The sequence below is a fragment of the Fundulus heteroclitus genome, unplaced genomic scaffold (genome assembly GCF_011125445.2).
Source record: "Fundulus heteroclitus isolate FHET01 unplaced genomic scaffold, MU-UCD_Fhet_4.1 scaffold_124, whole genome shotgun sequence".
In the NCBI taxonomy this organism is placed as follows: Eukaryota; Metazoa; Chordata; class Actinopteri; order Cyprinodontiformes; family Fundulidae; genus Fundulus; species Fundulus heteroclitus.
Window position 1 is genome coordinate 565,296 of NW_023396536.1, and position 19,930 is coordinate 585,225.

General features: G+C 38.0%; 2 protein-coding genes across 2 annotated transcripts; both read right to left on the bottom strand.

The window, feature by feature from the left end:
• Positions 1–4,124: 4,124 nt before the first annotated feature.
• LOC105920877 (vomeronasal type-2 receptor 1) lies at positions 4,125–7,915 on the bottom strand. The gene is made up of 6 exons (XM_036128915.1): positions 7,832–7,915; positions 6,980–7,271; positions 6,612–6,901; positions 6,136–6,431; positions 4,292–4,415; positions 4,125–4,209 (listed from the first exon to the last, which is right to left on the bottom strand). Exons 2-5 carry the CDS (start codon positions 7,235–7,237, stop codon positions 4,393–4,395), a joined length of 867 nt encoding a protein of 288 aa, XP_035984808.1. The 5' UTR covers positions 7,238–7,271; positions 7,832–7,915; the 3' UTR covers positions 4,125–4,209; positions 4,292–4,392.
• Positions 7,916–12,569: 4,654 nt separating this feature from the next.
• On the bottom strand, positions 12,570–16,785 carry LOC105920878 (extracellular calcium-sensing receptor-like). Its single transcript, XM_036128914.1, has 7 exons — positions 16,510–16,785; positions 16,132–16,421; positions 15,634–15,938; positions 14,593–14,798; positions 14,273–14,494; positions 14,061–14,184; positions 12,570–13,978 (listed from the first exon to the last, which is right to left on the bottom strand). Exons 1-7 carry the CDS (start codon positions 16,768–16,770, stop codon positions 13,080–13,082), a joined length of 2,307 nt encoding a protein of 768 aa, XP_035984807.1. The 5' UTR covers positions 16,771–16,785; the 3' UTR covers positions 12,570–13,079.
• Positions 16,786–19,930: the final 3,145 nt, after the last annotated feature.

A 19,930-nucleotide genomic window follows, 5' to 3' on the forward strand; every position in this document is an offset into this window, starting at 1 on the left:
GCAGAGAGGTGACTTGGAGCAGCACTGGGGTAGCAGGAGAACCAGCAGCACAGCAGAGAGGTGACTTGGAGCAGCACTGGGGTAGCAGGAGAACCAGCAGCACAGCAGAGAGATTACTTGGAGCGCTGGGGTAGCAGGAGTCGATGAAGGGAACTTCTGGCAGGCAGATGTAGGAAAATATCTGACTGACAGACGTGGTGAGCTCTGACAGGCAGACATGGGAAAATATCTAACTAACAGACGTGGGGAGCTCTGACAGGCATACGTGGGAAAATCTCTGACTGACAGACATAGGAAGCATGAGGCAAGAGGAGGTTTGGATGAAGAATGATGACGATCCGGCGGGGAAGAGCAGAGGTTTAAGTAGAGGAATCCAGGCTTAATTAGAAATGGCAGGTGGAACTAATGAGGAGGTGGCGTGAGAGTTGGGCTGCATGAGAGCTGGAAAGATCTGGAAAGTTTGTGGGGAAACAGACAGGCCAAAACTGTACCATGACAATAGAATTATCTCATTTTGAGCTAATACCTGAATAAACAGACATTTTCATTGGTTTGTGGTAAAGAGGTAAGGATTAAAATTCCAATTGCAATTATAATTTGAGTTATCCATGTTTGATGGATAAGTCTAACCAGTCAACAACTAGTTAAGTAACACTTTTCCAGTATAAATAAGTTCATGACTGCTAATTAATAAACAAATTGTTAGTGTTAATCATCACAGGCTCATAGCCTTAGATCACAACCATTTGAATTAAATGTGTTATAGCTACCATTTGAGTTTGAGTTATAATAGCAAATTATAATTAATAATATTCATAATCATACAGTTGTAGTTGCATAACATGGCCGATTGTTGTAAACAGAAAATGTATTGTTTTCTTACGGGAATATGTGTGGTTACCTGATGATGATAAATAAATTGAGTAAACATTCTTACGCCTCAGCAAAACTACTCTCAATATCCATTTGTTTTTTAGCAATTCTGCATTTCCATTGTTATTTCAGTTACAATTTTCATAATGTCTTTATTGTGTCAGGAGGTTGCAATAATAATGTAGCAAATGTACATATCATATAATTTCCTACACTAACTAACTGTCCTGTGCATCCTGGAATCTCTGTGATGCAGTTGTTTACCACTGTGTGTATTTAGTATTGAATGAAGTAAGCACCTCTAATTCAGTCCCCATCCATGAACATTCAAAAAAGAAGAAGTCGAGCATGGCTGAGGAAGTTCAAGACTAAAGATTTCCCCAAAACAATTGTAGCTCAAGTATTATTGACACTGCTGCATGGATTAGCACTATTTTACATTGCACAACAATAGATTGTGATCAGATCCAAAACGCAGAACATGGAGTCCATCTCAAACTGGTGAAAATTTCCTGACAACCATTTTTATATGAAATCAAAACCAATAGGTAAGGTTTTTATTTTCCAGAAAACAGTAGCCAAACCTAAAATGTGTAATGCTTAGAGTTAGGCTGACTTTTGGCTTACTAAATAAAAAGAACCTTTATCCTTTCAATGTTGTAGTCAAACTGTGCAGGTCAAGTTCAAAGCTTCGATTTTTATAGATTTAATTATCCTTTTTAGCACACTTAATAGCCTCCCCGTGCATCTCAGGGACTGAGGCTTAGTGATATCGTTATTAATTTCTGTGTAAATTTGGTCATAAAAACCTCCAGTAACAAAGTTCCTGTCTGTTGTGAATGCAGGCACGCGAGGGACACCTTGAAGACCCAGTACCTACACCAACACCATATATAGGTTCAAAATTTTGTTTCAGACCATATCCAGTCCCTATCAGGCATACAACTCACATCACCTCAATTAAACACAGGTTAAATCTTAGGACAGGAAAATATGTTAAAATCTCCATTCCACCTGTGTCTACGTTGAGGTGTTTTCTGGATTTATAAAGCCCCCCTTTTTTATATCAAAATAATCTTTGATTCTGTTTTATATGGTCTTGATCATAGAGGATTATATTTAACTTTTTGAAGGCATTGTTTTTGTTTTTTTAATACAGGGTATCAGAGACAAGTTTTCTGAAAAATAAATATATTGTAACACCTGACATTAGATAATGTAAGTATATAGAATTGGATGGATTAACAACATTCTGAAATAATGCAGAAACTGTTATTTCATCCACATTTAAGTATTTTTCTTTTTTTTTTGTTGTTGGACTTTCTCATGAGAACAGCTGTGTGCCTTTTCAGGTTCCCAAGAAGACGTTCCCTATATGTTCTGATGAAACTGACAATTGTGCCTTAGGTCTACTCTGCTTAGTATTATCCTGGTAATCATTCTTTGTCTAGCAAATAAAATTAGCTTCCATGTTTTTCCAAACTCTGTTTATTTCTACCACTCTGTGTATCTGTTGTCCTCCCTATTGGTTGAACTTAGAAAAGAAAATGCTTTCAGTGCATACCTTTTCCGTGTTCAAGAGCACACTTGGTCTAAGCTGCAGAAGACTGATGCAAACTACACATGAGAGTCTATCTCTTAATGTGTCACAAGACAAGAAGAAGGCTTTGGAGTTTCATATTCATATTCTAGTCATTAATGCAATTAAGATTTTGTGGCATTACTTTAAAACACTTGTTCATGTTTGAAGATTTAACAATTTTGCAAAAGGAGTGAGCCAGAATTTTTCAACTGGGATAAAGACTCATTGTAATTTATTACCAAAGTTCAATGGCAGTAGGTAATGGCAAGGGTGGCACAATCGGTTATTAAGTCTAGGCTGTAAATACCTTTTTACAGAGGCCCAAGAGGCAAATGCATTTTGAAAGCACTTTTTATTCAGTCAGCTTTGCTTGTATAAACAATGTCCTCAACATGATTTATCTGAGAAAAAATTTAACCAAAGAAAACTGTCATTAGAATTGTAAGCTATAACTCAGAACTAAATTGTACTTATTTTATTTTTTATTAATTAATTAATTTATTTAGCATTTTCCACATTCATAGCAAAATTAGCTTGCTTTTTTAATTTTGTGTTACTTTGTTTTTTAACATACACAAAATCAGTGTGGTCACATATAGCATGTAAAGCTTCTGAAAACTACATGCCCCCAACAAACCCCCTGAGAGGAATCCATCCTACATCCTGCCTGCCCCTCCTACACAGAGAAGACAACTGAACCTTAGGTTACTACATAAATTCCCATGATGAAATGTGTTATCAATTATAACTATAGAACTTTCAGGGATTAAAGTGAGGAAAGAAAGCAGAAACACATTTGTCAAGACATCATAGTCTGGAAAATCACCATGTTTCCAAGTCTCTGACATTATGGAATTATTTTTTGTTCATTAGAAATTTTTTTGTGTTTTTCTGTGGCTGAAACAAAATGATGAAACACTTTGGAGCAAAGATACACAGTATCAGTCCAAAGCTGGAGGCCAAAATTGCAAATATCTCCACAGCCACAGTAAATTTTCCAGGAGAGCTGACATATGCTGGGATGAAGGTGATCCAGACTGCACAGAATATCAACATACTAAATGTTATCATCTTAGCTTCATTAAAATTATCAGGTAGTTTCCGAGCTAGAACAGCTAACACAAAGCAAAACACAGCCAGCAGGCCGATGTAGCCGAGCACAGCCCAGAAGCCAACAGCAGAGCCTAATGCACATTCCAGGATGATCTTCTCCCTGTATATGGTTAGATTTTTTCTTGGGAAAGGAGGACTCACAACCAACCAAATAATACATATTATAACCTGAATTAAAGCAAGACACACTACAGTCATTCTTTGTTGTAGAGGACCAAACCATTTCATGACATTGCTTCCAGGAAGTGTAGCTTTAAATGCCAATAAAACCACTATAGTTTTCCCAAGAACACAGGAGATGCATAGAACAAAGGTGATTCCAAAAGCTGTGTGCCGCAGCATGCAGGACCACTCAGAAGGTGCTCCGATGAAAGTTAATGAGCATAAGAAACACAGAGTCAGAGAGAAGAGCAGCAGGAAGCTCAGCTCAGAGTTATTTGCTCTGACTATTGGAGTTGTCCTGTGATGAATGAAAACAGCCGCTGCTGTGACTGCTAAAAATGCCCCACTAACAGATAAAGCAGCCAGGATGATTCCCAGGACTTCATCAAAGGAAAGAAACTCTACAGGTTTGGGGAAACAGGCATTCCTTTCTGAATTTGGCCAGAACTCTTCAGGGCATGGGAGGCAATCAGGAGAATCTGTAAAAACAATAAAAAAAAAGTTTTGTTATCTTTATTTTACATTTTAATAACACATTTGGATGAAAACCTTAGATCCAACCTGTGATATTACTGATCTCCCCTTCAGGACATGGTACACAATCATAGCAGCAGATGGGTTTTCCTTTCTGTAAAACTTTGCGAGTTCCTGGAGGACAACTGTCAGAGCAAACAGACACTGGTACCTATAAAAACCACAGTTAAAATATCTGTTTAACCATTGGTAAAATAATATGTGACTAAATCGTGTTATTTGTTTATATTAGGCTCATGCATTTGTGACAAATTTTTAATCCGGTATATTATTAATATTAGGTTAATTACTTGTGTGACACCCTCCACCCATGTTAAGTTCCCATTGATACGGAATTGCTGGCCCACTGGCAGGGATGCATCATAGTATCCCACTGTTACCGGTTCAATATCGCCACTTTCACTCTTCTGCCAGTTGACCAGTTCATAAAAAGCCATTGGATCTCCATTGACATCAAATGACACATGGTAGCCATTTTTAGAAAAGTTAACTTTCTGCAATTTAGTGAAAACCTGTGACATAGGAAAATACAAAGAGAAAAGGGAATCAGTGGCTTCTAAACATAATGTTTGGTTAACTATTCTTTAAATTTTAGGTTTTGGGGTTCTCATTTTACTTGAACTGACCTCCTTGGGCTTTAATAAGATGTGTTTGTCACACTGAGTGTGACCATTTGTTTTATTACACACTGCATTGTGAATGGCATGTGCTATTGCATAAACAGCCTTGTACACCATGTTATTAATCCTTAATTGGGATGTTTCAGTGTATGGGCTTCTGAGCTTTTTTATGTTTTCAGTTCCATCACATACTCTTTTGATCAGATCAGGATCTGAAACCAAATAAAGGAAAAACACCAACTGTTTTATCTGTCAGAAAAAAAGATAACACCTTAGACGTAGAGTCTATGATGTCTACGTTTATGCAAATTAATAATAAGAATGTTATTGGTAAATAAAATTAAACAGTCTATTTTACAGTAATGTTATGTGAGTATCCAGGACCCTACATCAAGCCTTAAGAACACTTTAAAATCTGCTACCTTAGAGTGTGTTTGTCAAGTTGTAAACTAGTAAAAAAAATAATGGCCTCTTCCTGATGCAGCTGTGGACTTTTACTTCACACGGGAATGCAAAGTTAAAAGGAAAAAAAGGAAAGAACAGTCAAAAAGAACAGAACAACACATCTGACTATCTAAGGGCTGCTTATGCTTTACTTTTACCAATCAAAATGTTATCATCTAATATCAATAGTTTGACCTATAGGTACATTTAGATAGCCTATGTGTATTACCCTAAAAAGCTGTATTACATTCAAGAAAACAAAAAGCATGAAAGCATGATCATAAACAGTATGAATTGGTTTTGTAAGATTAAGAAAATAGCTTTTTCAAAATGTTGTAAATAGAAGAAATTGTATGTATGTGTTTATTTGGGGAAACATTTCATTCTAAATTTTATTTTTAGAAATTCAGTTCCATGACAGTGCCAAAATAAATAGTATTAGAAAGAATTAAGGAAATGTTACAATATATTTGTTCAATATAATTTATTATGGCAAATTGCTGAATTTACTGATGTGTAAATGTGAGGAAACTTAACTTTAAATCAGGACATTTTTGTCTACTGCATCTCCCCCATTTGTCAAAGAATACTTCATGAGATAATTTTGCAAATGTTTTTGCAATTTGTAATTTCTTCCTTTTTTACATGTTTCTATTTAATTGCATATATTAAACATTATCTCTCTTATTAAATATGTTTTGAATTGCATGAAGATACAAAACCTAAAAATGCTCTGAATAAATATATTATAAGGCATTAAGCATGTGTGATTTCTGCAATTCTTACAAGACATGGACAGGTTCTTACTCGTTGTCAAACTGCAATTGAATGCATCCTCCCAGAACTCTGTCAGCACCGAAGAGGCAGCCACGTCGGAGGGAGAGAGATCTAGAAGGAAATCTCTCAGTCCGGGGGTTATGGATTGCTGAATGGCTACTCCAATGGCCCCTGCACAGAAACTGAAACTGAGCAAGTACGGGTCACCAATCCAGCCCTCACTTCCAATCCACTGACGAGGTGGAGGAGGGTCCCGTGCCAGCTCCTCCAAGAGGAACTTCATATCTCCAGAGGAAGCAAACGCCACGACTACAACGGCAGTCGATCTGCAGAAACATATGAATATGTTACACCACATTATTTAAAGTGAAACTTCGTTATAAAAGAATGACCAGCCATAAACAGCGGCGATCTTTGATAAACAAAGCTACAAATAACGTGATAAGTAAAATAATAGCAATCTTCAATATTACTGAATGCAAGATCAAACATTTTGATGCAGGCACCTTCGGACCACATCAGCAACTTTTTTGATCTTGCTGGGGGGATCGGTCCGATAGAAGGCTTCAGAATACTCCACACAAATCCCCTCTCTGCGCGCTGCGTCAAGGAAAGACGCCATGCCATAATTTCCATAATCTGAGTCGGAGCGCACCGCGCCTATCCACATCCAGCCGAAGTGCTTCACCAGTTTGGCCAGCCCGTCAGCCTGGAACTGGTCACTGGGAATTGTTCTGAAAAACGTCGGATGCTGCTGCTTATCTGACAGACAGGCACAAGTGGCAAATGGACTCACCTATATAAGCAAATAGTTATTTTTGATTGAATATCAGTGCAAATACAGTTTAATTAGAAGGAACTTTGTACTTCTTACCAGCGGAATGTTGAAAGAACGGAAGATGCGCGAAATACTGATTGATGGGGTGGACCCAGAGTCTCCAACCACTGCCACTACTCCAGATTGAGAGCAGTTCCCTCCTTTGTTGAACACAGGGTCCTTGCCGTTTAAGAGCTGAAACGCAACGTGCACTGACACAGGTACTGCGACGCACGAATCATAGATCTGGTATCCCAGATTGATACCGGGCAGCAGCTCCGTGCTGTTATTTATCTCTTTGATGGCAAAGATCATTGTGCGGAGAAAACGCAGTACTCGAGGGTTTACACTGCACAGAATCAGTCAGGTGAATCAGAACACTTACCATTATACGCAAAAGGATATGTGACTGAATAAAACAAAAATGCATCTAAATCAACGCAGGTGGCAATTCATTTAACACCAAAACAACAACAACAATAATAATAATAATAATAATAATAATAATAATAATAATAATAATAATAATAATAATAATAATAATAATAATAATAATAATATCATTATTATTATCATTATTATCAAATTCAACAGAGACTTTTTAAATTAGCAAGTTCCACATGCAACAAATTCAATCCTAATAGTTCAAAATTGTCAATTGTAAATTCACAATCTTTTCTACTTAAACTGGATACCCAACATAATGTTTTAAAAATAAGCAACTAATCATGGACCTAATATTAATTTGAGGTTAAGAAAGACAGCATGGTAGATGTATTACTTAGAACTGAAGTAACTGTGAAAACATTTAAAATACAGAAAAATGTAATTTTTGCAACAGCACAAAATATTGCATTAAATCACAACATTTCCCTTTATTCATTCTGTTTACCCCTTCCTCTCACTAACCTCCCTGTGCATCTTGGAGGCGCAGGCTTGGTGGTGTAGTCATAAACTACTGTATAAAGTTTAAAGTGAATGGAGAAAACACCTCCAATAACAAAGTCCCCGTCCTCTGTAAATGCAGGCACACGAGGGGTACCCTGCAGGATACATTGAACTGGAGAAGCCTCTGTACGGATACCAGCTGGAGTCAGGGAATGTGTAGGTTCAGGCTTTTGTTTCAGACTATTCACACATGCACCCAGGCCAATCAGTGAGATCAGCTCCACTAAACTAACTGCTAATCTCAGGCCAAAAAAAGCTGCCCAAATCTCCATTATTTAAATGTCTGTGTTTGAGTGTGTGATCACAAATTTATAAGCCTTCTCTATTATACGTCAGAGGATCTCAAACAAATTGTCCTCACCCTGTGGTCTTTGATCTTACCTCCATCAGTGATTACACTTTTTTTTTTTTCACAACCCCCTTGCAAAGCTAATTTTACATGGTAAAATTAATAGTATTTCATGGTGCTGAGGCTTTAATAGAGCTGCAGGGCTGGGTTGCGGTTTAAACAGATCATACAGAACAACAACAGACATTAACTCTACCATGTCACTGATTATCTCTAAATAACAACGTCCCAGTCTCTGTTCCTCAGTGATCTGTTTTTCTGAATAAATATTTTTTACAAGATTACATACCTTTATAAATCACAAACAATATGACCATACCAAGCAATCCCTGGACACTTTTTTTACTTGGTGCATGTCATTGATTACCAAGTCCTATGTCTTTGGATGTAAAGCACATTTTAACGTTAGTGTTAAAGTTTTGTCACATACTCTCAATCTGAATCAGGCTTGGATTTTCACAGAGGCACTCAAACACCCGAATATGTGTTGAGCTTGTATAATTATACATATTCTACAGTTCTGTGACCTCATTCTGTAAATCACATGTTGTCTTTCCTCTATTTAAACTGAATATAGCATTTCTGTCTGCATCTTCACCTGAATATGCCATATTATCAATTAATAATTGCAATGTTTTAAGTCTTACCCTTTTCTGATAATTACGTCCATTCTCTTCTGCTTTGTAAGTTAACTTTAAAAAAATTGTAATCGGGTGTGTAACTCTGGTGTATCCTGTTTACTTTTTGCCACCAAATTTTCCCCGCTTTGGGACTATACAGGTATTTCTATTCTATCCCATATGAACCCATTGTTGCTTTGGCTGTTGTTTCGAATCACTTTAATTGACCAAAGACGAACACAGAATAATCTTCATATTATCTTTTTTTTCTGTGTCCTGTCTGGCAATGTGGCAATAAGAATTGTTATCTTAAAGGCATACTATGCAACATTTTTCAGTTAATTAATGTGTTCCATACCGTTTTGGATGATTAAATGAGTCATTTCAGGTCGAACAAAGGTTTTCTCGGCCACCCTGGTGGTCTGTGGGGGAAATACCGCACTTGCAATTGCAAGAGCCCTCGGCCCGCACACACAGCTCAGAAGTCTCATGCAAGACCCCAGAGTCGGTCTTGCTTTACGGCGAGAACTCCATGTGTTTTTGCCCTGCCATTCACTATATGCACGCGTGAAAGCAACAACAAAGAACCGCGTGTTAACGTCAAATAAACATGCAAGCATATTGAGTTTTATTAATATTATTATAATGTTTTTTTTTTATGTTGGCGAGACGCTACCGCGGTGGCGAGGCGGTGGCGGCGGCTGCGGTTTGGCGAGGCGGCGGCGGTAGCGTCTCGCCAACATAAAATAATAATAATAATAATAATAATAATAATAATAATAAAACTGGCGAGGCGGCGGCGGCGGCTTGGCGAGGCGGCCGCGGTAGCGTCTCGCTAACATAAAAAAAATAATAATAATAATAACAATAAAACTGGCGAGGCGGCAGCGGCGGCGGCCGCCTCGCCAAGATAGCACTGCGGGAAGCTTGATGTTCATACTTTCACTGTGTTAGTCATTGTTTGTACTGCCGTTTTTTCCACTTTTTGTTGCGTTCGCCTGTCTGCTAAGCTCAAAACAACCACGCCTGGCTTGACGGAGAAACCAGAACAGCTGAGCATCTTTACGACAGTGCACTTTTACTTTCGCCCTCTGGGGGGAGCCTCGCTGGAAAATCAACCCCGGTTGCATAGTATACCTTTAACGCCAAAAAGAGCCCAACAGATTTTACTTTCACAAGTGGAGCCTTACCACTTTCGCCATAGTGCTCCGCTTGATTTATACATACAAGAAGCTTTATTATAATTTATGCAGCATATTATCTTTGTATAATCATCATATTATATGCATAAATTGGGTACCTTCGTAACACTTTTTATTCTCTACTATTCTGAAACAAAACTCAGAGGTTTTTAACAAGCAGTGGAGCAGTTAGAGAAAAATGTTGCATCCATGAATATTTCCTTCTATTTGAAAATGACGTGGTGCTCTGTTTTTATATATTATTTCTAGAATTGTGCTGTTCAAGGTGGCTGCATGTTTTATTGTTTTTATTTTGCAAATCTTTTTAAGGAACTTCAATTCCTCTGCTTTGTGGATCAAAATTAGCTTTTTTGGGTGTTTTTTTCTCGACTGGTGTTGGATGCTATGCTGCTTAATTATTGTTTGGAACATTTGTTATGATGCATTACCATAGCAACCAGTTGGTTTTGTACAACCGGTAGCAGCTGATTAACATCTCAAAAGCTGAAATAATACTTCAACTATATCCCTGAGATGGCGAAAACCATGGCCACACCTCAAAGATGGTAACCTTCATTCATGCATTTATTCATGCATCCAATCACAAAACATATTAGTTGGCAATACATTTATTGATTGGTTTAAATGCATTTGTTTGTTTTGTAACCGCACACATTTAGTTCATTCGTGTATTTTTATACACCCAATTTGGTTTGTGATAATTATCTTGTTTCTTTCACTGGTCTTACCCTCCATGATTGCTGGGAGTTTGCCCTGACAAAGACAGTAGCCAGTGCATAAAGCACCTAACAGAGGGCTAATTGGTCTGCACCACGAACTCCTGCAGGAGACAGAACAATTGATATTTTCTTGTGTTGAAGTAGTTTTTGTATTGACCTAAACAGGAAATGTAACTTTGAAGTTTTGTGTCTGCAGCACAGAAACAGAAGTGTTAACAGTAAGTTTTTGTCCATATTGTTTACCAAGAGAGTGCAATGTTATTTTAGAAACAGTCTACGTTCCACCACCAGCTGTTGCCGACACTGCATGTCAGGTCAAATGCTTTTCTTGCAGTATCAGTAGGTGATTTTAATCATGCCTCACTGTCTGCTACACTTCCAACTTTTTCAACAGATTGTCACCTGCTCTACTAGAGAAAAAAAAAGTGTATTTGTTTTTATGCAAATGTCAAGGACTCATGCATCTCTAAATCAAGACCTCCTCTTGTCAAATCAGATCACAATCTTGTTTTTTTCCCTGCTCAGAATATAAGTCTCTTTATTGCAGGTTGTCTCTTCAGAGGCTTTGACTGTTGTTTTGCTGGGCCTAGATGAGTTTTTACTAACAACTAAAGATCAAACTGGCTCCTTATTTACTTAATCTATACAACCATGGATGTAGTGTAGAATGCCTTTCACCTACAGTAAAGCAACCAAAAATATTGTATTAAAAATGTAGAGCTTTGGAACAGGTGGCATCGTACAGGCCGATTACTTTTTTAAGCTCAGATCAAAAAATGTTGGCAAAAATACTTGTGTCTCGTCTTAGTCAGACAGTCATAAGTAAACTTGTACATTCTGACCAGATGGGCTTCATACCCGGGAAAAGTTATTTTAGCAATCTTTGAGGTTTGTTGAATGTATATTTTTCCTCTAAGATAAAGGATTTAATAATACTTAGTTTAGATGTTGAAAAGGCTTTCGACCAAGTGGAATGGCCATATCTTTTGGCTGTGCAAGAGAAGTTTCAGCTGAGATAGGAATTTATAATAAAAATACTATACAAAAATCCCATTTCTACAATACTTACAAATACTACTGTGCACTGTAAAGCAAAATTTACAGAAGCTTAAGAAGAACATTGAGCTTTGGAAAATGCCCCTATCTCATTAATAGAATACAATACTTTATGTAAGTGTATCACATAAAGTCAAAATTAAATACAATAATGCTTGGGGTATTAATGTGACAAAATATAAAAAAGTTCAATGAGTATGAATATCTTTGCAATGAACCATATATAAACAAATAATTTATTTGAGAATTGCAACAATAATTCAAGAGAAATCCAAAAATGAATAAGAAGCCAGAAAGCACCGATAACTCTTGTGTGAATGGCTTGTTGTAAAAAAGGTCTGATTTTAAAGGCGTACCCAGAAAAACAGGACTTAAGGAACAGAGAATGGAACAGTGAAGACTTAAAACTTATCCCACTCCCAAAACTAACTTATTACTCTGTTTGTTTACACACTCGTACAGAAATGGAAAGTAGAGGTCAAAGCTAGAAAAAAAATTATAACGTTAAATATGAATTTCACTCAAATGTTTATAATATGGTTTCAAAATTATATAACCTCTTTCTAATTAACAAGTCACTGATTTTACACCAATATTAAATGAACACAGTTTTTGTTTTTAGATACATTTTTATTTAAGAAGAAATATTTTATACAAACAGCAATCAGAATCTTATAAAGTTACTTTTATCCATTTACTTAGGTTGGGTTTTTAAAATAACTAATGATTAACTTTATTTGTCATTGCAACATACATTGCAATGACGTTTTTCCTCTGTATTTAATCCATCCATTAGGAAGCAGTGGCCTGCCACTGTGCTGCACCTGGGGAGCATTCTGGGAATAAGGGTATTGCTCACTGAACCTAAGTGCCAGTCTGTGGGATTCAAACACAGAACCTTGCAGCCTCTCCAGGACACATGTGCCCTGCTCTCTAATCATCACTAGTGGTGGCCTAACCACTGTGCCACCACTCCCCCCAATTTATTTGTTTACGTTTATTTTTCTACTTTGAGCGCATAAAAAATGATAAGTCAAGAAAAGCACCAGCATGAGATAATTTTGTAAGAATGACATCAGTGGAAGCCACATACATCCAACGTATGGTTCCCAACTTTAATTAGATTTTATGGCTACAAAGCTTTTACAATATACCTTTCTATCCTTGTAAAAATATGTTAAAACATTTTTGTAGCAAATGTATTAAATTGCTTGATGTCACGTTTTGGTCATTCCTTAATCATGATTGTAAACCTCTGATGAATTAATTTTTATTCATCAAATATTTCTTAGTGTTCTTCTCTGGCTGAAACAAAATAATGAAACACTTTGGAGCAAATATGCACAGTATCAGTCCAAAGCTTGAGGCCAAAATTGCAAATATCTCAACAGCCACAGTAAATTTTCCTGGTGAGCTGACATATGCTGGAATGAAAGTGATCCAGACTGCGCAGAATATCAACATGCTGAAGGTTATCAGTTTGGCTTCATTAAAATTATCAGGTAGTTTCCGAGCAAGAAAAGCTAACACAAAGCAAAAAACAGCGAGCAGGCCGATGTAGCCGAGCACAGCCCAGAAGCCAACAGCAGAGCCTAATGCACATTCCAGGATGATCTTCTCCTTGTATGTGGTTAGATTTTTCATTGGGAAGGGAGGACTCACAACCAGCCATATAGTACATATTATAACTTGAATTAAAGCAAGACACACTACAGTCATTCTTTGTTGTAGAGGACCAAACCATTTCATGACATTGCTTCCAGGAAGTGTAGCTTTAAATGCCATTAAAACCACTATAGTTTTCCCAAGAACACAGGAGATGCAGAGAACAAAGGTGATGCCAAAAGCTGTGTGCCGCAGCATGCAGGACCACTCAGAAGGTGCTCCAATGAAAGTTAATGAACATAAGAAACACAGAGTCAGAGAGAAGAGCAGCAGGAAACTCAGCTCAGAGTTGTTGGCTCTGACCATTGGAGTTGTTCTATGATGAAAGAAAATAGCCGCCGCTGTAACTGCCAGACAGGCCCCACTAACAGAGAATACAACCAGGATGATTCCCAGGACTTCGTCAAAAGAAAGAAACTCCACAGGTTTCAGAACACATTTATCTTTCTTTGCATTAGGCCAGAATTCTTCATGGCACAGGAAGCAATCAGGAGAGTCTAAAAAAATAAACCAAAAAATAGATTTTTAGTTTGGAAACAATCCATGGTGCAAATATGCATGGAAAGAATTAGACTCTACCTGTGTTATTACTAATTTCCCCTTCAGGACATGATATACAATCATAGCAGCAGATGGGTTTTCCTTTCTGCAACACTTTACGAGTCCCCGGAGGACAACTCTCAGAGCATACTGACACAGGTACCTGTAAGAGGGAGAATGTAAAAATATTAGCTTTACCACTGTTTCAAACAACTATTTATCCATGCAGTTCTTAACATTAGGCTGATTACTTGTGTGCCACCATCCAGCCAGGTTAAGTTCCCGTTGATACGGAACTGCTCTCCCGTTGGCAGTGATGCATCATAGTACCCCACTGTTACCAGCTCAATAACTCCACTCTCACTTTTCTGCCAGTTGACCAGCTCATAAAAAGCCATAGGGTCACCTTTAGCATCAAAAGAGACATGATAACCATTTCTGGAAAAGTTCACTTTCTTTAATTCACTAAAAACCTGTGATTAAAAAGAAGAAACACAAAGAGAAAAGAATCAAGGGCTTCACTTACAGAAATAATGAAAAGCTTACAGATTCACTTTTTACTTAAACTGACCTGCTTGGGCTCTAAACTGATGTTTTTGTCACAGTGAATAGTTGAATTTGTTTTCTCACACACTGCATTATGAATGGCATGTGCTATTGCATAAACAGCCTTATAAACCATGTTAGTCGCTCTTAACTGGGATGTTTCAGTGTACGGGTTCTCTAGCCTTTTAATGTCTTCAGTTCCATCACACTCTCTTTTGTTCAAATCAGCATCTGAAAACAAATAATCATATTTTAAACATATTTTGTCTTAGAAAGAATAAATGCAGAAACATCTTGGATTGAAAGGATGAGAAGCCTTAAGTAAACACATGTCACACAGCTCCAAGAGAAGCTAACTGCAGCAGTCTCATTTTACAGTCATGTTTGTGAGTGTAGGAATTCCTTCTCAAGCCTTGAGAATATGTTAAATACTGCTGCTTCACTTCATGTTTATTTAGGAATAATGATGATATTATTTCAAATGTGTAGAAATGATGCAGCTGTGGAATTTTCAATCACATGCAGCTTCTATACATTTGAACAAGAATAAAAAGAATCCAGGACATTTGTTTTATATTTTCCTTTTACATCCATGCACAAACTCAATGACATTAATTATTGCTTATCCTTGATAAATTATGAAGTCTGTACTATTTTCTTTTTTAAAAAGCTTTACTTTTACCAAAACATTGTGATTGTGAGAGAGAATGAAAGGAAACGCTTTACTGTACATATATCCAGTGCTTCATTGATATTATTAGGATTGTTGCTAGTATTATTATTGTCTAGAGTTTTTCAAAATTAGTTTTAAGTCTAATTAATTAAATTAAGATGGGGTTTTTCATCCCACAGCCAACAGACAAAATTCAATGAAGAAAAAAATATTTTTTATTTCTGCATTTATGGGACATATTTCACGTATATATAAAAAAGAAAATGCCTCAGTGTAATAATTGTTAATGAGATATCGGTCATCATAAAAATGTGTTATGAAATAATGAATCAGTTAAATGATAATATGATCATTTAGCATATGTAATGTGTAATATTTTAATTTAAACAAAACCTTTCTCACTTTCTGTCAAGCTGCAGTTGAATGCATCCTCCCAGAACTCTGTCAGCACTGAGGAGACAGCCACTTCAATGGGAGAGAGATCCAGGAGGAAGTCTCTCAGACCTGGAATGACAGCTTTCTGGATGGCAACTCCGATGGCCCCTGAGCAGAAAGTGAAGCTCATCAAGTGTGGATCAGTAACCCATCCTTCACTTCCAATCCACTGACGAGGTGGAGGAGGGTCCCGGGCAAGCTCCTCTAATAGGACTTTCATATCACCAGAGGCTGCAAACGCTACAACAACAGTGGCTGTTGACCTGTGTTCAGATTTTAAACACAGAGATTTATTTGTAAAGTCGTATTAATATAAGACTTTAGATAAGAAAACTTTAAATGATATAAAGACAATGAGCAAACACAAACACACATTAATCTTCAATCAGATTATATGCTTAAATTGTTTTTGCAGAATATTTTCAAAGATCCAGAAGCAACAAAAGAGGCAGACACCTTCGGATCATATCAGCAACTCTTTTGATCTTGCTGGGTGGATCGGTCCGATAGAAAGGTTCAGAATACTCCACACAAATCCCCTCTCTAAGTGCTGCATCAAGGAAAGACGCCATGCCATAATTTCCATAATCTGAGTCAGAGCGTACCGCACCTATCCAAGTCCAGCCAAAGTGTTTCACCAGTTTGGCCAGGCCGTCAGCTTGGAACTGGTCACTGGGAATTGTTCTGAAAAATGTTGGATGCTGCTGTTTATCTGATAGACAGGCACAAGTGGCAAATGGACTCACCTAAACCAAAAGAAAAGGTTTTAGAAAGTAAACAAAATCTTCTCACTCTTGTGCTACTGGGTCAGGCACACAATAATTTATTTCTTACCAGAGGAATGCTGAAGGACCGGAAGATGCGTGAAATGCTGATAGATGGAGTGGATCCAGAGTCTCCAACAGCAGCTATCACTACTCCAGACTGTGAGCAGTTACTACCTTGGTAGAACATAGGATCCTGTCCATTTGAAAGCTGAAATGCAACATGCGCAGCCACTGGCACTGCTATGCATGAATCATGGATCTGATATCCAAGTTTGATGCCGGGCAGCAGCTCAGAGCTGTTGTTTATCTCCTCTATTGCAAAGATCATTGTGCGAGAGAAGCGCAGAACTCGAGTGTTCAAGCTGCACAGAATCAGAGTGTGGATGTTTAGACAAAAGAAGAAAACTTTACATCATGAAGAAGTCTGTCAGAACAAATCAAAGTCAACATTGAGTTTAAACATTACATAATTGATGCCACAACACATCTGCCAATGTCAAAAACTAATCCAATCTATCAAATTCAATGATTTTAAAAAGATTACATCAAGAAGTTCCGTCATTAATTCACAATGTTTTAAATGTATTATTGTTGCTTAGTACTGTTAAATCAGTAGCTTCAATTCAGTTTATTTATATAGTGTCAATTCACAACACATTTTCTCAAGTAATTTTACAAAAAAGTATGTAAATCGGTTTCAGTATGCAATATCATCCAACATGTAAGCTGATTTCTATGTTATAGGTTGTTAGAATAAATCAATACAAATTGTCTCCCAATATAGTTAAAGAAATAGAAAATGTTAAAGCACAATGTTCACATTTCTATTTGTTCCAGATCTTCAATTTCTGACCCTCTCCTTACTAACCTCCCTGTGCATCTAGGAGGCCCAGGCTTGGTGGTGTAGCTATAAATCACTGTAAAAAGTTGGTAATGAATGGAGAAAATGCCTCCAATAACAAAGTCCCCATCCTTTGAGAATGCAGGCACACGAGGTGTACCCTGCAGGGTACACAGCACCGATGAAGGCTTAGCACTGACACCAGCCGGAGTCAGAGGATTTGTTGGCTCTGTCTTCTGTCTCAGGCTAATGACAGACCCACCCAGACTAACCACTGACATCAGCTCCAACAAACTAAGAGCTGATCTCAGGGCATTAAAAGCAGCCCATATCTCCATTCCTCAAGAGTCTGCTGTGGTATATGTGTGTTTTACACATTTTTAAACCTTCTCTATCATAGGTCAGGTGATCATTTATTTTTAAATTGGACACCCTCATCTGACTCCTTGCTCATCTTATACATTTCCTTATTCAAATATTGAAATTTTCTTTTACTAATTTATATCATAAGTAGGACTAGTTTTTGGATCCTTGTATAATATATACTCTTATGGTTTATTAATGTTCTTGTTCAAATTAAATTAATTTGCATGTGATTTTTTTTTCACTGAATTTGAAAATATTTACACTCAAAATTATAGTTCACATTTTTTTTCAGCCTTTTCTGTCTAAGACACACTTTAATGTGATTGATGGCTTAGAATAACCATTAGGTACTGTGTTGCTCAGTCAATCATCCCCTGTTGTGATATTCATGGTGCCAGGGAAGAGCTAGGACAAGCATCTTCCAGACTTTGGAGTAATGATCATAGAAATCTTTTCGCCTTACCCAGAGCATAGGATAAGATAAAATGTTCCTTTATTGTCACACAATGAGGAAATCTTGGTGTGACAGTGGCAAAAACACAGTAACTAAATCAGTAGTGGAAAAAACAAGCTAATTTAATCTATAGTTTGTTCTAAAGCGGTAGAGAATGAACTTATCAGAAAGCCCAGAATAAAAATAAAAAAGTATTGCGCAATTATTGATAATATTGCATACTCAAGTAAAAATGAAATATTAAAGTAAAAAGTTAAAGGGGTGTGCTCCCCCTGAAAAGCTGGGCTACCTGTATAAGTGGATAAGTACAGTGGTGTGAATAACTGTTTGCCTTCTGACTGACTTCTTATTCTTGCCTCATTTCTAGTGTTTCGGAACATCAAATAAATTTAAATATTGATCAAAGACAACACAAGTAAACACAAAATGTAGTTTTTAAAAGATTTTTATTATTAAGGAAGAAAAAAACTCCAAACCTACAAGGCCCTAGGTAAAACAAGGATTTAAACGTAATAACTGTTTGGGTCACCCTTAGCAGCTACAACTATAATCAAGTGTTTGCGATAACTTGCAAAGAGTCTTTTAACAGCGCTGTGGAGGAATTTTGGCCCACTCATCTTTGCTGACTTGTTGTAATTCAGCCTCATTGGAAGGATTTCCAGCAGTGTTGTGCTATTACTGTAACGATCCTGGCACTGGAGCTGATATACAATTCAGCACACCTGCTCCACTCCTCTCGTTCTGCAATTAGTCCTCACTGGTTCCACCTGTCTCACCTCCATATATACCCAGTCCAGATCAGCCCCAAGTGCCAGATCATCTCAAGCCAATCCTTGTTTCTTTCCAGTGTTCCTGAAATCTGCCAGTCTTCTTGTTAGCCGACCTGATTCCGCCACCATTTACCGAGCCCACCAGACCCCTGAATTGTTCCTGTCTGCCCGCCTGTGTGCCCGACCTGATTAGCCTTCTGACTGCCGATTCTGTCTCTGCCCTGGATAGCCTGCTTGTGTACCGGACCCCCGCTCTGTTTAAGTCTCCAAATCTGCCTGACCCCTTTTGCATCTTTCCCCCACCAGTTAACAGACCTTGGAACGGACCTGGATTTTCCTACTGGATTTCCCCTGTTGCCTGCCGCTCAACGGCCTCACAATCACTGTCCTCCATCGGACCTCCGCCCCGGACCCGAACCAGTCCCGAGCTCTGAATTCCTCTACCAGGTTAGTGATCCTCCTTCTCTCTTTTTGCCAGTTTTTTCCCTTTTTCCGATCACTAACCTGTTGTGTCTGCCATAGGGGGTTTCCAGTTGGAGAGCTGCCTGCTGTGCGCTCCTCGTGCCGCGCTGCCTTCGCGTTCCCCCTGACACGCTCATAGCTCGAGTTAATAAAACACTTAAAGACTCATACCTGTTTGTGTGCATCTTGGGTCCTAATTCCCGTATGTTACAGTACGATCTGGCCAAAAGAATGGACTCGGCTCCGCCACTTCCGCAATCTCCAACTCCAACTACGTCACGCGTGGTGACGTCACTTCCTGAGCCGCGGCTCACCCCGCCCATGAGATTCAGTTGAGGTTCAACCATCATATTCTCCCACTGACCGCTCTAGGGTGGCATATGTTTTTTCTCTGCTGTCTGGAAAGGTGAGGTTGTGGGCAACATCTGAATTGCAGTCCGATTCCCCCCTGTGCTATTCTTATTTTGATTTTTCCCGTGAGCTGGTCAGAGTATTCAGCCCAGTGCTGCCCTGTCAGGAGTCAACTAGGGGGCTTCTGGCTCTCAGGCAGGGAGATAGGTCTGTTTCCAATTATATCATTGATTTCCACCTTCTA